This window comes from Remersonia thermophila, chromosome 5, assembly GCF_042764415.1.
Source record: "Remersonia thermophila strain ATCC 22073 chromosome 5, whole genome shotgun sequence".
NCBI lineage: Eukaryota > Fungi > Ascomycota > Sordariomycetes > Sordariales > Chaetomiaceae > Remersonia > Remersonia thermophila.
In genome coordinates, this window is record NC_092221.1 from 2073926 (window position 1) to 2090720 (window position 16795).

General features: G+C 64.6%; 5 protein-coding genes across 5 annotated transcripts; 3 read left to right on the plus strand and 2 right to left on the minus strand.

Moving 5' to 3' along the window:
• Positions 1 to 757: 757 nt before the first annotated feature.
• Positions 758 to 2473, minus strand: VTJ83DRAFT_5786 (uncharacterized protein; the record flags this gene model as incomplete). Its single annotated transcript, XM_071012424.1, has 1 exon — positions 758 to 2473. The coding sequence occupies one exon, from the start codon at positions 2471 to 2473 to the stop codon at positions 758 to 760; it is 1716 nt and encodes a 571-aa protein (XP_070865161.1).
• Positions 2474 to 3094: 621 nt separating this feature from the next.
• VTJ83DRAFT_5787 (uncharacterized protein) lies at positions 3095 to 3688 on the plus strand (the record flags this gene model as incomplete). The annotated part of the gene is made up of 2 exons (XM_071012425.1): positions 3095 to 3341; positions 3435 to 3688. The coding sequence occupies 2 exons, from the start codon at positions 3095 to 3097 to the stop codon at positions 3686 to 3688; spliced, it is 501 nt and encodes a 166-aa protein (XP_070865162.1).
• Positions 3689 to 4296: 608 nt separating this feature from the next.
• VTJ83DRAFT_5788 (uncharacterized protein) lies at positions 4297 to 7221 on the minus strand (the record flags this gene model as incomplete). Its single annotated transcript, XM_071012426.1, has 2 exons — positions 4297 to 4398; positions 4483 to 7221. The coding sequence occupies 2 exons, from the start codon at positions 7219 to 7221 to the stop codon at positions 4297 to 4299; spliced, it is 2841 nt and encodes a 946-aa protein (XP_070865163.1).
• Positions 7222 to 9989: 2768 nt separating this feature from the next.
• Positions 9990 to 11715, plus strand: VTJ83DRAFT_5789 (uncharacterized protein; the record flags this gene model as incomplete). Its single annotated transcript, XM_071012427.1, has 4 exons — positions 9990 to 10149; positions 10228 to 10384; positions 10465 to 10988; positions 11057 to 11715. The coding sequence occupies 4 exons, from the start codon at positions 9990 to 9992 to the stop codon at positions 11713 to 11715; spliced, it is 1500 nt and encodes a 499-aa protein (XP_070865164.1).
• A 1177-nt stretch (positions 11716 to 12892) lies between these two features.
• Positions 12893 to 16504, plus strand: VTJ83DRAFT_5790 (uncharacterized protein; the record flags this gene model as incomplete). The annotated part of the gene is made up of 1 exon (XM_071012429.1): positions 12893 to 16504. The coding sequence occupies one exon, from the start codon at positions 12893 to 12895 to the stop codon at positions 16502 to 16504; it is 3612 nt and encodes a 1203-aa protein (XP_070865165.1).
• Positions 16505 to 16795: the final 291 nt, after the last annotated feature.

Here is a 16795-nt window from a genome sequence, read left to right on the forward strand (position 1 = left end):
AAGCGTCCGAGGCCGTCTACCTAGAAGAAGAAGAAGAAGCCAGGGGGAATTACAAGGTAGGGAGGCCGAGGGTCGATCGACCTGGCCAAAGGACAGATGGCAAAGGCCAACTGCAAAATTCCAACGGGTATGTACACGCCCACCCGCATACCCATCCATGCTTCTCTCGCTCTCTCGCTTCCTGATCATGCTATTATCGTTGCGTCCGGGCTGACACAAGCCGCATTCAACATAAAAAGAGAAAAAAACCGACAAAGGTAGAACGGCGCATCCGTCTTCGCTCACATGTCCCTTCACAGCTAGCTATGTGCAAGTCGACCAGACCAGGGAGGTATATCTATATATATAAGCATAGATATGCCCATCTCTATGTACACGTTAATGTTACACGGGCGACCCCGTTGATGACGACGGGACATCCGCCTCTCTTTTGCCTACGGCAACCGTCCCAACGCCTCCTCGGCGCGCCGCAGGATCCCTTGCACCCGCTCCCGCTGCTCCGCCCTCGCCCTCCGATCCGCCTCCTCCCTCCGCGCGGGCGCCTGGCCCGCCTCGTGCAGCGCCGCCGCCACGCTCGCCTCGGTGGCCCTCACCGCCTTGCGCCCCTCCTCGCGCACCTCGCCCTGCCAGTACTCGCGGGCCGCGTCCCACCGCCGCTGCATCCGCCGGCAGGCGACGGCGACGCCCAGCGCCGCGATGGCGCCGCACTCGTAGGCGCCGACGGCGGAGAGGTACGAGAGCCCCGCCAGCGCGGCGCTCAGCCCGGACAGGCTGGCCGCCTCGACGACGAGGCGCTGGGCCAGGGCCTGGAGGGCGGGCACGGTTTTGGATTGGAGGTAGGCTCGCGCGACGGGGATGTGCTGGGGCCAGGGGGCCGTGCCGGCGGAGGCGACGGCGTCCTGGCCTTGTTGCTGCTTGTGCGCGTTTGAGCCCGCGGCCAGGGACGGAGGGAGCGCCGGGCTGCCGTACGGAGCCTTGGCGATACCGGCCTCCTGGATGCGGCCGGAGAGGTAGATGAGATGCTTCTCCGCCTGCGGCAGGAACCGGAGGGCCACCGCCTCGGACGCCGCCATGCCCACGTCGTCGGCGCGCCAAAACAGCTTCCACCAGCTGAGCCGGCTCCACGCGCCCGCGGAAAAAGCGAGGTCGAGCTGCTCCTGCAGCTCCTGGTGCGCGCTCCGGGCCCACTCGGCCAGCGCCCGGTCCAGCTGGGCGGCCGTCGCGGAGGGGCCGCTGCCGCGCGCCGCTCGGCCGAGGCGTCGCGGGCGGCTTCCTCCTGCAGCGCGGCCGCGGCGTTCCGCAGCAGCGAGCGGATCAGATGCCGCACCGGCGGCTTGGTCGTCCCGTCGTCCCGCGCCGCGGCGCCTCTGCGGAGCCACTCGCCGACAACGCCGACGTTGGACCTGCTCCACAGCCTCTCGTACGCGATGGCGTTGCCCACGTCGGCACGGAACTGCTCCAGCCCCTGGCGGGCGGCGTCGACGTTCACCGCGACGAGCGGGCACCCCGCGAGGTCTCGCTGGCCGGGCGTGCTGTCAAAGTTGACCGCGCCGGCGATGACGTCCCGCTCATGTCCGGCCGCCGGGAGCGACACGATGCGTGCGGCGCCGGGCACGCCGTCTCCGACCAGCAGCGCCATGTGCACCGGCGTCGCGATGGGCGCCACGTGCCCCGCCGTGGTGGCCGCTACGTCCACCGTAGGCACCAGCACCGCATCCTCCACCGGCCCCGGCCCGGACCGGCCCTGCTCGGCGAGAAACCTGGCGTCGGCGACCAGCATCTCTAGCCCGGTGTCTCGGAGGAGCGGCGCGTCCGCCTGCACTTCGGGGGCCGCATGCTCCTGCTGCTGCCGCCGATCTTCCGTGATAAGGCCTATTCCGGCTGGCGCGTCCCGTCTTGTCCCCTCATGGCCGCCCACGCGCACGAGGAGCGAATGGCGCTGGAGGTCGTGCTCCTCGAGGGTGCTCTCCCAGGGGGCGGCCGGCGAGCGAAGCGGGTCGGCTAGGGCGAGGCGGAGGAGGCGTTGTGCGGTTGTTGTTGTTGTTAGCGGGGATGGTGTCGTTGCCGCACCCTCAGGCACGTTCTGCGCTTTGTCGTTGACGGGCGGGGCGAGGTTCAGGACGGCGACGCGGATTGATTCACGGCCGGCCGGCTCGGAGAGGTTGCGCAGGGCGAGCTGCAGGCGAGGGAGGTTGGTGTAGTTGGCAGCGTGGGTTTGAAGGTCGGAGAGGGCGCGGTGGAGGTCCTGGCGGGGGTGGGAGGAAGCGGTAGGGTCGGCCGTCGGGGCGGCTGAGGAGAATTGACGGTGCTGTTGGGGTCCTTGCCGGAGGAGAGAGGGCGTTCTTGGGGCCGGGGAGGGTCTCGACCAGAAACAGACGAGACACATTGACGGCGGCGGCGGTGGCGGCTTGGTTGGGGCTTGGAAGCCTCCAGGCCGACGGATCGCCCTCCGCAGGGCCAATGCAGGCGCCATGGCGTGCGCGCTGGATTGGCCTCGCACTTTGCGAGGGATCTAGGGGTCGTGTACCGACGGAACCCGAGTGTGTAGTAGCTCAAGGGCTCAAGCTCGAGGGGGGGTGGAAGGGGTGAAAGTCCGGGTTCGGTTGGGTTGTTGATCAAGTGGAAGCTCCGCGCGGGCCCCACCATGGAACCGAGATGTTTGGACGGGGCAGCCAAGTAACTAACGTTATCAACGTTACCTTACCGTAATGTACCTAAGGTACAGGCAATGGAACCGTAACCGATTCCCCTTGGCCAAACGCCGGAACAATCCGGCGGATTCCACCCAAAGCCAGGCCAGGCCGGGTCCGGGCAGCGTTGGTAGGCCCCACCTCTCGACTCCACTCCCCACCTGCTACGCCGGGGTCCGCCACCTGCCGGCGCCGCTTGCTGCTGCTGCGGCGGACCGACGGCTACGGTGTACGCTACAACTGGACGGCCGACGCTGATTGCATTGCAGCTCGACATCATCCACGTGCGTTGGGATTCATTTCATCAATCTTTCTCTTTGGTCCCAACCCCGAACCGGCCCAGAAACCCTTCATCCGCCGAACCCACCCAGGACGCCTGAAACCCAGCACCTCGCTCCCCCAAGATGGCCCAATCCACCGCCCACAGGCGGCTCCTCCAAGAGTACCGCGCCCTCACCAACAACCCGCCCGAGGGCATCACCGCCGGCCCCGTGTCCGAAGACGACCTGCTGGTCTGGGAGGCCCTGATTCAGGGGCCCGAAGGCACCCCCTTCGAGGGCGGCGTCTTCCCCGCCGAGCTGCGCTTCCCCAAGGACTATCCGCTGGCGCCCCCGACCATGAAGTTCCTGGGCGAGATCTTTCATCCCAACGGTACGTCCCCCTCCCCTTGGCCTTTTTTTTTTTTTTTTCAACCGGGACGTACCGAACGAACAAACGAAGCCATGGCCTAACAAAAAAAAAAAGTCTACCCCAGCGGCCTCGTCTGCATCTCCATCCTGCACCCCCCCGGCGACGACCCGAACCACTACGAGCACGCGTCCGAGCGCTGGTCGCCCATCCAGAGCGTCGAAAAGATCCTCATCTCGGTCATGAGCATGCTGGCCGAGCCCAACGACGAGAGCCCCGCCAACGTCGAGGCGGCCAAGATGTGGCGCGAGCGCAGGGACGAGTACGAGAAGAAGGTGAGGGAGGGCGTGAGGAGGATGCTGGGGCTTTGAAGCGGACAGCGGCAAGGCTGTGGGGGAGCCGAGGAGGACGAGATGCGACAAGGCAAGACAAGGACAAGGACAAGATGGCGAGACGGTCGGAGGAGATACAGCGTGACAGCGAGACGGAAAGAGGGAGTTCATGATGGGGGGGGGGGAGGGGGAGGGGGAGGATGGCGTTTTGACGGTAATTATGTATGGCTGCTTGTTGGGCGGCTAGGTTGCTTGGACTTTTTTTTTTTTTCTTGATATGGCTTTCAGCATGGCGTGGAGTTTTGCGGTATTAGTCGCGAGTACCAATATACACTACACATGGCGACGGTTCTCTTGTATGGTTTTAGCCCGGCGACCTAGACACCCCTGTCTCCCATAGAGGAGGATCTCGTTGTGACAGCGCTTGCTTGCTTGCTTTGCTCGGTTCAAATGTCCATCGTCTATGTCTGCCTCCTGGGTGGTCTCAGGAGGATTCCACCTCGGACATAACCGCAGTATCACTAGTGCCTAGGTTGCCCTCAACAACCAACTCGTCGCGCTCTTCTACGCTTCTATTTCCCACAACGCTGCTCCCCTTCTCTCTCTCTCTCTCTCTCTCTCTCTCTCGTAGCAAGTCTCCTCCTCTACTACATATTGTTCTCGGCCTTGAACTTATCCCACGCCTCGTTCAGCGTGCTAAACACATGACCCGCAATCATGCGGATCTCGGTCGTCGCATCCGGGGCGATCTGCGTGGCATCATCGCCGTCAGTCTAGGCTCTTCTTCTTGATGACAAAAAGATAAAGAAAATAAATAAAAAAAAAAGGCTCACCTTATCAGGATGCGTCTTGGCGATCGCCTTCATGTAGATAATCTTGACCTTGCTCGCCACCACCAGCTCGTGCAGCCCCACCTTCTTCCACCCGCTCCCCTCCCAGAGCACCGCGTCCAGGCTGCTCAGCAGCGCGCGGAGGTTGTCCCGCTTCCCGTCCCGCCACGCCGCGACGCGCGCGTCCACCTTGTCCGAGAGGGCGAGCTTCTCGTCGCCCTCGCGCTCCTGCGCCTTGTGCGCCGCCCGCAGCCGCTCCACCGCCTCCGAGGTCTTGCCGCTCGCGGCCGCCAAAGGCCGCGGAGGAGGCCTCGCGGCGGCGCCGGCCGGCCGGGACGCCGGCGTGGGCGGCTTCGGCGCCAGCGCCTTCTGGCAGCGCTGCCTCCCCGCCGCGGCCGTGGCGCCGCCCAGCCCGGCCTCGACGCACAGCTTCCACACGGCGCCGGCGTCGGCCCACTTCTCCATCTGCTCGAGCGCCTCGGCCTTGCGCGCGAGGGCCTTGCCGTAGAGGTCGCGCATGTCGCGCTTCTCGACGGCCCCGCCGTCGCCCGGGAGCTCGACCAGCTCGCCCGCGCCCTGGCCCGGCCCGATGATGCGGAGGGCCGCGTCCGCGTCCTCGACGGCCTGCCGCGGCTCGCCCGTCTTGAGCGCCGTCAGGGCGCGGTTGCACAGGAGCACGATGGTCAGGGGGTGGTCCGGAGGGATGGCGGTGAGCGACGCCGTGTACGACGCGTGAGCGGCCGCGAAATCGCCGCGCTTGAAGTGAGCCGTGCCTTCCAGGCGGCACTTGGTGGAGTTTTGCAGGGCAATGGTCGACACGGGAGGGATCTGGCGAGCGGGCCGAGGAGGCGCGGGGGCCGGGGCCGGGGCCGGAGAGGATCGGGCCGTGGGGCGAGGCGCGGGGGAGGCGGAGGACGAGGGCTGGGCCGAGCGGTGGAGCGGCGTGGCGGGCTTGGAGGCCGGCGGCGCAGAAGAGCCGAAAAGAAGATCCGGCTCCGGCTCGGCCGCCGCCGCTTCCTGCGGCTGCGGTTGGGGGGTCGCCTTCTTCCTCCGCGCCGGGCTGACGTAGGCTTGAAAGCCGTCCTCCTCCGCGGCCTGCCTGCCCAGCCGAGCCCGCGGCCCGAGGCCTGGCGGCGGCGGTGCCTGCTGCCGCCTTGGCGCGTCCGCCTGTCCCGGACGCGCCGGCAACGCCGGCGACCGATCGCGAGACCGAGGATCGCTGGGCTCCCGGCCATCGCGCGGCGGCCTCCTGGACCTGGCTCCCGACGGCCCGCCCGCCTCCAGCATCAATGCCTCGTCCGTGACATCGGGGACCTCGGCCCTCCGCCCGCCGACGCTGCGTTCCTGGGCGGTCGACCGCATCCATTTCGGCTGGCTCGGGTCCGCGTCTTGCTGGAACTCGGCGACGGCTTGCTGGACCTTCTTCTGCCCCGTCTTCCACAGGCTGTTGGCCGACTTGAGAAGGCTCGAGCCTACGGCCGCCGCCGTCTTGGCGAAGTCCCCTTCCAGCGCCAGCGACCGGTTGTCTCGGCTGCTCGACCGTTGTTGGTCGTGGGGGTCCTCCTTCATCCAGGGCGGCCTCCCGTTGCGAGATTGCGATGCCGCTCGCTCGCTGCTGCTGTCCCTGGACGGCTCACCGCCGCCTGCCCGGTTCTTGGCTTTCTCCTTGGCTTGCCTGTGAGCATCATCCAGAAGCCAATTCACCGCCGCCTGGACGTTGAGGCCGGCCCCGCTCTCGGTAAGCCCCCGTCGCGCATTCTCGGGCGTAAATCCGTACTCGACCAGCTGAGCAACGGCTCGGTCAAACGGGTCGTCGGACGCGGCCGGCGGCTGCTCAGGCTCGGAGTCGGAGGACGAGTCTTCAATAGGCTTCCCTGGTTCGGGCTCCCGCGAGAATTTCGGGGCTGTCTGTTGTTGTTGTTGTTGTTTTTGTTGCTGCTGCTGCTGCTGCTGCTGCCTCCTGACCTGGTCCACCGGCTTGGCCAAGTCGCCCAACAGGTCGTCGACCTCGTCGGCGGCGACCGGAGGCGGCGCGCTCGTCTTGGCCTTGAGCTGGTTCAGCCCAAAGGGATCGTCATCATCGTCGACGAACGCCCCGCTGCCGGTGGCCGCAGGCGAGACCCACGCCCGAGGATTGCTGAGATCCAGGCTCGGCGTGGGGGCGGGCGAAGGCTTGCTCGAGGTCCCCGGCGGAGGGAAGAAGCTCGCGTTGTCGACCTTGGTATCGGCTTTGAACGCCGCGAAGAGGTCGTCGTCGTCCTGGTCGGCCGGCGGCTTGCTGGCGGGCACGCTCGGGGCCGAGCTGGCTCCCGACGGCGGGCCTGGGATCGCAGGGGTTGTTGCTGTCCTCGGTGAGCTGCCTGAGCGGCTCTGGCCGAGCGAGTCGAGGAAGCTCCCGTCGCCGTAGTGCGCCTGCGCCTGCTTCCTCCTCTCCTCCTCCTTTCTCCTCTTCTCGGCCTCGAGCAGGTCCTGCCGCTCGCGCAGCGTCAGGTTGGCGGCGGGCTTGGCGGGGCCGAAGCTGAGCAGGTTGCTGAAGCTATCCTGGGCGGGCTTGGGGAGGGCCGGCTTGGCGGCCGAGGCGCCCGAGCCCTGGACCGACAGCGGCGTGTTTCGGCCGGAGGCAAAGGGAGACGGGGTCGGTCGGAGCGGAGCGAAGGCCGCGGCGGGGTTCGTCGGGGCGGCCGTGGTCGGCAGTTTCGCTGGGTTGGGCGCCGACCAGCTCAGGCCGGCGAGGTCGTCCATGGTGCCCGTCGTGCTGTCAAGGCGAACGCCAATGGGGCATCGAAAAGGGGGCCGGAAAGAAACAAACAAACAAGCCCGGCTTGGCGGCGATCGACGTGAATTGGATGGGAGGTTGTTTTCGGAAATTCGTGGCAGAAACACGCTAGCTTCGGGACGTGATTTGGTGTAGGAGGGGAGGCGCTGTACCTGCTCTGTACTGTGTACACGGTAACTTACTCAGTAGTTACTGTCTACGTTGTTACGTTCATGCGAGCGGGAAGCCCAGACGTACCAGTTCAAGCCGCCAAGCCGACATGGAGAGCCCCGGTCCGGAACCACGAGGGGTTGCACGGGGTCGCCTGCGGTGGAACCCAACCCGACATGCACCAGCCTCACTTTTATTGCCCAGCCACAGCAGATCGAATCTGGGCTCCACCCGCCGTGGCGCTGCGCTCCAGGGAGCTGAGTCCCGTCCCAATCCCAGGAAACAGTGTGTGTGTGTGTGTGTGTGCGACTTGGATGGATTCTTGGGTCAAGGGTAACATTATCCATTTCACTCTGACGTTCCCCACCAACTACACAGTATAGTTGACCTTGACCTACCCATCAAGGTACCTTATGCTAGTATGTATGTACGTGTACTACGTACATACACGACACGGTCAACAGTGTATGGAGGGGTGGCATGCACACCCGTTGTATAGTAGGTACACGAAAGGGACTGCAGGTTGCCTTCAACCTGTCAACCTGCCGATGGCAACTCTTCCCCCCCCCCCCCCCCCCCTCCCGGCTCCTCTCTGTGCTTCACTCATATGACTAGTGTGCGAGTGCTCTCTCCGAGGTGACCGCACGATGCGATGAGATGCGAGCAGGCGACCGAGAAGTTCACGAAGACGGGTTGGTTGTGCTGTAGTATGTAGCTGAGGATTCGAACTACACTAGCGTTGAGCGCATAGCCCGGACTAGGTACACTAGGTACCGTCAGGGAACCGCCTTGGACGGCCGCTGCTTCAGGTCTTTGCCGGGGGGGCCAGCGCTGGAAATTTCCGGGTTCAAGCGGGCTTCTTTGTTCAGGGTGCCATCGAATCCGTGCAACCGTCCCGTTGTGGCCCAAGCCATGCCGAGATGATGAAACTGTTTCAGCTTTTCGCGCTCGTCCGATTTGGGGATCCCGGTCGCCCAGGCCAAGCTTCCCTGCCTTGTGTCACCCCATCGCACATCATATCGCCAAACATTACGGGTGGTGCAGCGTTACTAATATCTTCTTGACCATCCTTGGGTCCTGCAAACGGGAACAAGACGGTTCATCCATGAATCCATGATCCCCCCCATGTCCGCTCCCATTGTCTCCACGGCGGAATGGTCGACGGAAGGCGGACGGGACCGAGCAGGCAGAAAATGAAAAAAAAAAAAAAAAAAAAGAAAGAAAGTAAGACACGAGCTGCGGGTGCGCGCTGATGCGCTGTTCGACAAGTCTCAAGTTTGGTTGCACTCTCGACTGCTGACCAAGGGAAAACGGCGGTGATGGTGACCCCAAAGAAAGCACAGCATTTTTTTTTTTTTTGAATTTTTTTTTTTTTTTTATTTCGCTCGCTCATGCCGCACGAGGTCCACATTGGGGGATTGCCGTGGCCCACTTCGATGGAACCCGGCAATTCGTAGTACGTATTATCATGGCGAAGCTATACCAGGCGGGCTATTCTAGGAGCCTGTGCCTGTCGGCCGTCATCTGCGCAGCTGCATGAGGGTGGCTTGCCCGTGGAAGAAAACGAGGACAAACATGGGAGCTGTCTTACTCACCTGGGGTCAACATGCCGCCTGCCAAGCTCCCTGCAGAAGCGGATTGGGCGGCGGGGCGGCGGGAATTGAAGATTGGGGCATGGCCCGGGCTTGGTGGTCTGGGGTTTCGCAAGAAACGGCGTTCCTGCATTAGCCTGACAAGCGCCCTGGTCCCCGAAGGGCTCCCCTGAATCCAGCCAACCCGTCCAATCAACGCGCGGCATTCCCTGCTTCAGGTCCCCCTTTGGGTAACCGCCCTCTTTCTGCGGCGTGACCCTTCCCCCCCCCCCTTCGCCCCTCCCCCCCTGGCAAAAGGTGTCGGTTTGGACCGACTTGGACCAGTGTACGGCGGTACCTGGGCGTGCCTGAGATCAGGTACCGTACTGCTAGCCTCTCGGCCTTCCCATGGCCATGTCCCGTGCCCACTCTTGCCCACCCTCTCTTCCCACCCATGCCCCGAAGCGATGTTCCCCTCGGATCCCCGGCGCAGATTGGATCAATGGATTAATCAACCCGCACGTCGCACGTCGCACGTTGCACGTCGCATCCGCTTCTTTTCCCTCTTGTCTCTCTTCCTCCATCTCTCCCTTCCGCCGCCCCTCCTTCTCTTTTTTTTTTTTCTGCCTTTTTGTGTCACCCTCTTCCACCCTCGGGCTTTCGCAGCGCACGCTCACTTCTCACACCATCTTTCCTTTTCCCCTGCCTCAGGGCCTACATTCTTTCTTCGGCTTCCTGGCGACATCATCGATTACGCTCTTTCTCCCTCCCGTTTTGCGTTGACCGCCGACCCTTTCGTTTCCTCGCACCCCGACCCGATCCTCAAACGTCCGATATCCGCAACCTCGACGAATCCCCCCCCAGATCTTTGGAAGGTCGACTGCGCTCCGAGTTTCCGGCTCGAGATACCACCGCTCCGATCCTGTCCCGATCACTCACCATCATCATCATCCTTATGAGCCTTTGCGCTTCAGCATTCACCTAGCACCAGCCATTCCTTTCTCGTCGGCACCATGAAATCCACCCTCTCGCTCGCCATTCTCTCGTCGCTCGGCGGCGCCCATGCCTTTTGGCGCATGGAATGCCGCGGCCGCGTCGGCCTGGCCCGCATCGATCCCCTGGTCGACCCGGGCACGCTTTCGCACCACGTCCATTCCATCCACGGCTCCTCCGGTACGTGCTTCCAACGCACCGCCTGTTGGGGGTGATGCTCTCCTGTCTGTTTTGTTCCTAACGCGATGCCGTTGTCAGGGTTTGGCATGAGCTCCACGTACGAGGACCTGGTCAACGCCGACTGCACCTCTTGCGCCGTGCTCGAGGACAAGTCTGTGTACTGGGCCCCGTCGCTTTACTTCCGCCACGAGGATGGCAGGTTCGAGGAGGTCGGCCAGGAGGGCGGCATGCTTGCGTGAGTGGCCTAGCGGCCTCGTAGGCCGGCCCTTTTCTTTTTGTGCGTGCGGGCGTGTTTCCGCTAATGGCCCCTCCCAGCTATTACTTCCTCTTTGCGGACCGCAAGGACGAGAGCAAGGGCATCAAGGCCTTCCCCAACGACTTCCGCATGATCGCCGGCGACAGCTCTCGTCGCAACTACTCGGTGGCGGGCCTCGACTACCGAGAGCCCGACCCTCCGATGGCCGCCTGGGCGGCCCTGGGCCAGACGACCCAGGAGGCCCTCCGCCAGCGCGCCATCGGCTTCAACTGCCTCAACTACGGCAAGGGCGAGAACGAGGCGACCCTGTGGCGCCACTACCTGCCCGAGAAGTCCTTCATCGACCAGAACTGCAAGAACGGCGTTCGCTTCGAGATCGCCTTCCCCTCGTGCTGGAACGGCCGGGACACCTCGTCTCCGGACCACAAGTCTCACGTCGCCTACCCGGACCAGCTGATTGACGGGAGGTGCCCGGAAGGCTTCGACGTGAAGCTGCCCGGCCTCATGTTCGAGACCATCTGGAAGACGTACGACTTCGCCGGCCTGCCTGGCGAGTTCGTCATTTCGAACGGCGATCCTCTTGGTACGTCGACCCGTCCGACATGTGCGGCGGTCCCCGAGCCCCGCGGCTAACCTCTCGTTGCTTTCCAGGCTTTGGCTATCACGCCGACTTCATCAGCGGCTGGGACGCCAACTTCCTCCAGCAGGCCGTGAACCAGTGCCGGGACCCGAGCGGCTCCATTTACGCCTGCCCCCTCTTCACCATTCAGTCCGAGGCCGAGCAGAGGAAGTGCAAGATGCCCGAGCGGTTTTCCATCGCGAGCAGCGAAAAGGTGGTGGGCGTCATCGGCAACTCGCTTCCCGGCGGCGTCGCCATCCACCGCGGCCCCGAGCCCGCCGGCAAGGCTGCCGCGCCGGCGCATCAGTTTGTCCCGGTCGCCATCCCCAACCCCCCGGAGCAGAACGACATCCCCGGCGGCGTGTTCCAGGAGGTCGAGGCCACATCCGTGCAGGCCGTCGAGGCGCCCGAGGTTCCGGAGCCCACTCCCGAGGTTCCCGCTCCTACGCCTGAGGCTCCTGAGCCCTCGGACCCGCCTGTCCCCGAGGGGCACGAGCTCGTCCGCACCGACTACGTCACCGAGGGCCGCACCCTCAGCAAGATCGTGGTCATCCAGACCACCGAGACCGTCCTGATGACCACCGAGACGGTCACGGTGACCATCAGCCCGACCGCCAACGCCCGTCGCAACACGCACGGTCACCATCACAACGTCCGTCGTCACCGTCACGGCCATGGCGCGCACCATTAGGGGGGGTACCCGATCCTCTGGTGATTTGATCTGTGTTGCTCGTCCCTTTGGGGCGGGGAGTATGTTTGGTTACACACACACACACACACACACACACACACGTATATATCATACGAATCTTGTCTCGTTTGGCTTCTTCGCTTCTTTAGCCTCCTTGTCCGTTGGTTCCATGCTCTCTCCCCTTTCTCACATTCGACTCTGTCGACGTTGGTGTCTGGGTGTGTCCGTCAGGGGGGGATGTGGTGGGAAGGGGGCGGCATCGTGACCCGCTTCGGCGTCGCAGACCGATGTGTTCAGGGACAAGCATCGAGTGACGGACTGGGGAGGAGATACCCTTTTTACGTTTCCCGAAATCGCATGGTAATGCGTTGATTGCCCACCTGCCCTCTGCATCTTGGATGGCGTGTTGGTGTTTAGGTGTTGTACAGGGAGAGGTTGTGCGAGATGATGCCATGTCTGTCGGTCTGGTTTTCCTCTTTCCTTTTGTTGTTCCCGGATTGAATGAGTTTATGACGTTGAGCCGAGGGTTGTCTGGTAGGTAGTGGTTCCCTGCGTCAGTGAAGTTTTCTGTCGAGTCCAGTCCAGCCTAGCCCAGCCCGGCTCTCTCTATCTCCGTCAGGCATTCCAATGGTTTAAGACACCGGCCACACCTCTACGGACAGCACTTTGATCTCGACTCCAACATGGTTGCGGCTGGAATGGCGTTGCCATCACGACGCATTCCACACACCCTATACGGGCTTGCTGCCATGGTTGCCCGGCCCACCGCCATTCACCACCCGCCTTCCCAGCTCCAAATTCCAGCCAGGACCGACCAAGATGGATAGTTTTGTCGGGAACCTAGCCACCGCTTGGTATTTTGCTATCGTTTCTCGTCGTTGACATGCCTTTTCCCCCCCAGCCATCTCCTCTGATTGACCTCGTAACCTCTCGCCCCTTCGTCCTTTATTCATTTTTGCTCGCTTGGCGATACTCCTCGGTCCTCTTTCTGCCACCATTGCCTTCGTCTTCTCTCCTTACCATGCACGGCCTCGCCGTTCGTCAGCACTAAACAAACAGCGTCGACATCAGGGCCGCCAGCACACACAGCCCGAAGAGACAACGCCACAAAGCAGGCTAGCTCCAAACACCACCTCATCGTCCCGGAGGCATCTCTCTCTCTCCTTCGTCGATCATCATGGCAAGAAACCAACTCGACACCGCCCCCCACCGAGACGCGGAACCGGCCGCGGACGAGCACGAGACCGGAGGCGGCGGGTACCCACCATCACCACCACTACCGCCACCCTTGGCCGACTCCTTCCCCCACCTCCTCCCCCTCGTCCTGGGCTGCGCCTTTCTGCTCAGCCTCCTCCTCGCGTTCCTCCTCCTGTGGCTCCACCGGCGCCAGCGGCGCGCGAGGGAGCGCAAGGCCGGCGACGGCGAGGCCGGCGTGGCCATCAGCTCGGGGCGGCCGTCCTCCGCGGAGGACGGCGGCGAAAGGGCCGGCAAGGGCGCGGTCGAAACCGCCCAGGAGCTTTCCAAGGCCTCCTCCTCCTCCTCCTCCTCGTCCTCCTCCTCTTCCTCCATGCGAGGGCGGTTGCAAAAGGCGTGCTCCATCGGCGCCGGGCCGGGGTGGTGGTCGAGGGATGGAAGCGGGCTGGTGAGCGACGACGAGGATGGCGAGGGCAGGGGGTGGCCGAGGATGCGGCACATGAGCATGCCGTTGATCCCGAGGGCGTGCGAGAAGGGGCATTTTCACTTTGACGTGACGGGGAGGGGTGGGGTGTGTAGGTGGCCGAGCGGGCGCAGCAGCAGCGGCGGCGGCGGCGGCGGCTGCAGCGACAGCAGTGGTGGTGGGAAGCCGGGGGAGGGGGTGGAAATGGAGGAGGTCAAGGTGCATGCGGTGAATACGGAGACAGGGACGACGACGACGACAACGACGACGGGGATAGGGACGGGGAGGTGTAATAGGGACAAGCCGTCGTGGATCGATGAGGATGAGCTGCACGGGCCGAGGCTGGGGGTTCCCTCCCCGGCGGTGGTCAGGCGGAGCGCAACGGTGGGAGGAGGAGGGGTTGGCGGGAGGAAGAAGCTCCGCGGGCGGTGGCCGCGCCGCGCCGCGAGCTTGTCTGGGGTGCATGGCTCCTCGTACCTGATGTCGGGGGCAAGGGGCGGGTCGACCGAGGCGCTGCTGGAGAAGAAGGACGCGGAAGAGGAGGAGGAGGAGGAGGCGGAAGCGCCATCGCTGGCGAGGCTCGCTTCTTCGGACCATCTCCAGCTGCGGGCGCGCTCCCGCGTCGTGCCGCCGCCGGCGTTGCCCAAGCCTGCGCTGGTTGCGCATGCCCGCAACCAGGGCGGTGTTGGTATCCAGCCCTTGGTTCCTGTCGGCTGCGTGTATGGCGGCTCCAGGGTTCCGCAGCCCGTCATCAGCCCGGCGGCGAGCCCGACCAGGTGCATGTCGGCAGCGCCCGCGGGCCACAGAGGCCGCCAGTCATCCGTGGACTCGACACTGTCCGAGATTCTCCGGTCCACGGAGAAGCGGCTACGCGAGGGGAGCGTCTCGGGGACCACCCGGACGCAGCGATCCACGTCGTCGCCCATCAGGACATCGTCCAGCGTCCTCCTCCTCGGCACCGCTGGCGGCCGCTCGCAGATCCCGAGCCCGAGGAAGGTTGTCTCGAACCCAGCCTTCATGCCGGGACACCGACGGACGGGGTCTCAACGGTCCGTCTCCTCCAAGACAGACAGCCTCGCTGGCGAGGAGGGACAGGCCGCAGATGCTCCGGCAGGATTGACCAGCCCGAGCCGAACCCCGAGGATGGCCGCCGACGCGGCCCGCCAGATCCCACCAGCACCCGCGTCGGCGCGCACGTCCATGTCGTCGGAGCTCTCCACGCTGTACAGCGAAGACGAGCTGCCCGAGGAGGTCCGGCGGGCCATCCTGCCGAACGAGGGGCTGAAGGTACAGCCCCAGCAGCCTGCCAGCGTGCCCCCGCCGTCGCCCAACGACCCCTTCATCGCGGAGCCGTTGCCGCTGTCAGCGGTGCGGCCGGCGTCCGCCGCCGGATGGCCCACGCGGCCAAGCCAGTCTCACGGGATCCTCAAACAGGGCGCTCGGCCGACCACGCGTCTTCGCAGCGCGACGACGCTCGGGAGCATCCACCCGCTGGCGCCAGGCCTGATTCTGGCGCCTGGGCCCGCGCCCCCGGCCGGGCCGCGGCCGCAACCGGCGTCGGCATCGGCCGCCCGGAAGATGTCCCTCACGATCCCGCAGTTCATGCAGCCGCCGTCCATGATGAGACAGGACTCGGAGACGCAGTTGGCCTCTTTTTCCCCCTTCTCCTCCTCCTCCTCCTCCTCCTCCTCGCCGACGCGCAAATCCCTGAACGGCCACGGCCCAGCCGGGCCCGTGTTCCTTCGGCTGACCAAGACCAGCACGCTGAGCACGATCCCCCTGCTCCCGCCACCGTCGGCACCGGGGGCCGTCGTCAAGAGCGTAACGTTCAAGACGCCTGTTGCTACGCTGCTTGGCTCATCCGACAAGGAGGATGAGGAGGAACACAAGGGCGAGCCTGCTCAGCCTCGTCCTCAGGCGCTGCTCGAGGTCAACCGCGCAGGCTTCGCTGCCACCTCCTCGCTGTACCCTGCGCCGCTTGCACCGCGCGGCAGGTTTCTGGGGCCATCCGGCCTCTCCGCGGACCGAGAGACCGAGCCCGGCCTCGGCGGCGGCGACAAGCCCTCGGGGCCTGCCATCGGCGCAGGCGGCGAGGAAAAGCGCGGCGGCGGAGACGCCGTCCCTCTCCCCGTGCCCTCGGCCATCGTCTCCCTCCGGCGCATGAACAGCACCATCAGCACGTCCAGCCTGCAGAGCATCGCCTGCCGGCGGAGCCCCAGCGCGGAGCGGATCCTGTTCAACACCATCTCGGCGGCCGCAGCCTCCAAGCGTCTCTCGCCCTGGTCCTCGCCGGCGGCAAGCATCACGAAGCCTAGCGCCGGATCCCCGGCTCGCGACGCCGAGGGGGGGGACGGAAGCGGCAGCCCTTCGGGGCGATCAAGCCGAAAGAGCATCGGCGCCAAGAACTACCTCCTCCTCGGCCACAACGCGAGCGGAGCGGGAGCCGCCAAGCCGCCGAAAGCGTCCGCCCGGCCGCCGAACAGCGACGGTCCCGGCGTGGGCACGGCCGCCGCCGCCCCGGCGCTCGCCCTCGGGAAACGCCGCCGGCTAGGATCCGCGCGCCCGCTCTCCCGCCAGCGGCGCATCGGCACCGGCCTGCCGAGGCCGTTGCGGTCCGATCGTTCCGACGCCTCGCTCCGCAGCGACGACGAGGACTCCGAGGGCAAGGAGAACGAGGGCGGCGGCATCTTCAAGCTTGCCGCGGGCGAGTTTACCTTTTCGCTGAGCAAAGCCTGCATCCACGGCGGCGGCGAGGGCCGGGATGGGGCCAAGGGCGGGCTCGGCCTGCGGGAGGGCAGCAGCGGGAGTATCAACGCGCTTGTCATCCCGCTGTTGCAACAACAACAGCAGCAGCAGCAGCAGCAGCAAAAAGACAAAGAGAAGGGCCTGCAGAGGCTATCATTGGCATGGAAGACTGGGGAGGGAGGAGCAGAAGAAGGGGTGGTTGGGTTCAGAACAGGGTCGCCTGTGCGGCGTCATGTTGGGAGCCCGTCGAGAGCGAGCCTGAGGAGTGTCGAGAGCCTGGGGCTGTATGATGGGCAGGGCTTTTTGATTTCCATGTCGCCTGTGAGGTCACCTGTGAGGTCTCCTATGCGGGGGGGAGGGTTGAATCCGGGGGGCTTAAGGGTGTAGAGAGACGGCAAAAGACAGCAGAAGCAGGGTGCGGTGTGCGGGTGGCAAGGCCGGGTCTTGAATTCAGTGATTCTTTGAGTTCCTCGTGGGGATGTATTGTACATCGGGTGATGCAATATCGAGGTTTTGAAAAGGCCTGCCTACGTTGGGCAGAGATGGTTAATTAGCAAGCGAAGATGTCCCAGCTCGGAGCAATACCCAAGGGAGGTATGGGACCCCGATCTATTTTGGATATGCGTGGGAAGAAAAGGGGGGAGGGGGGAAGGACGGAGGAAATGGCATCAAAGAGAC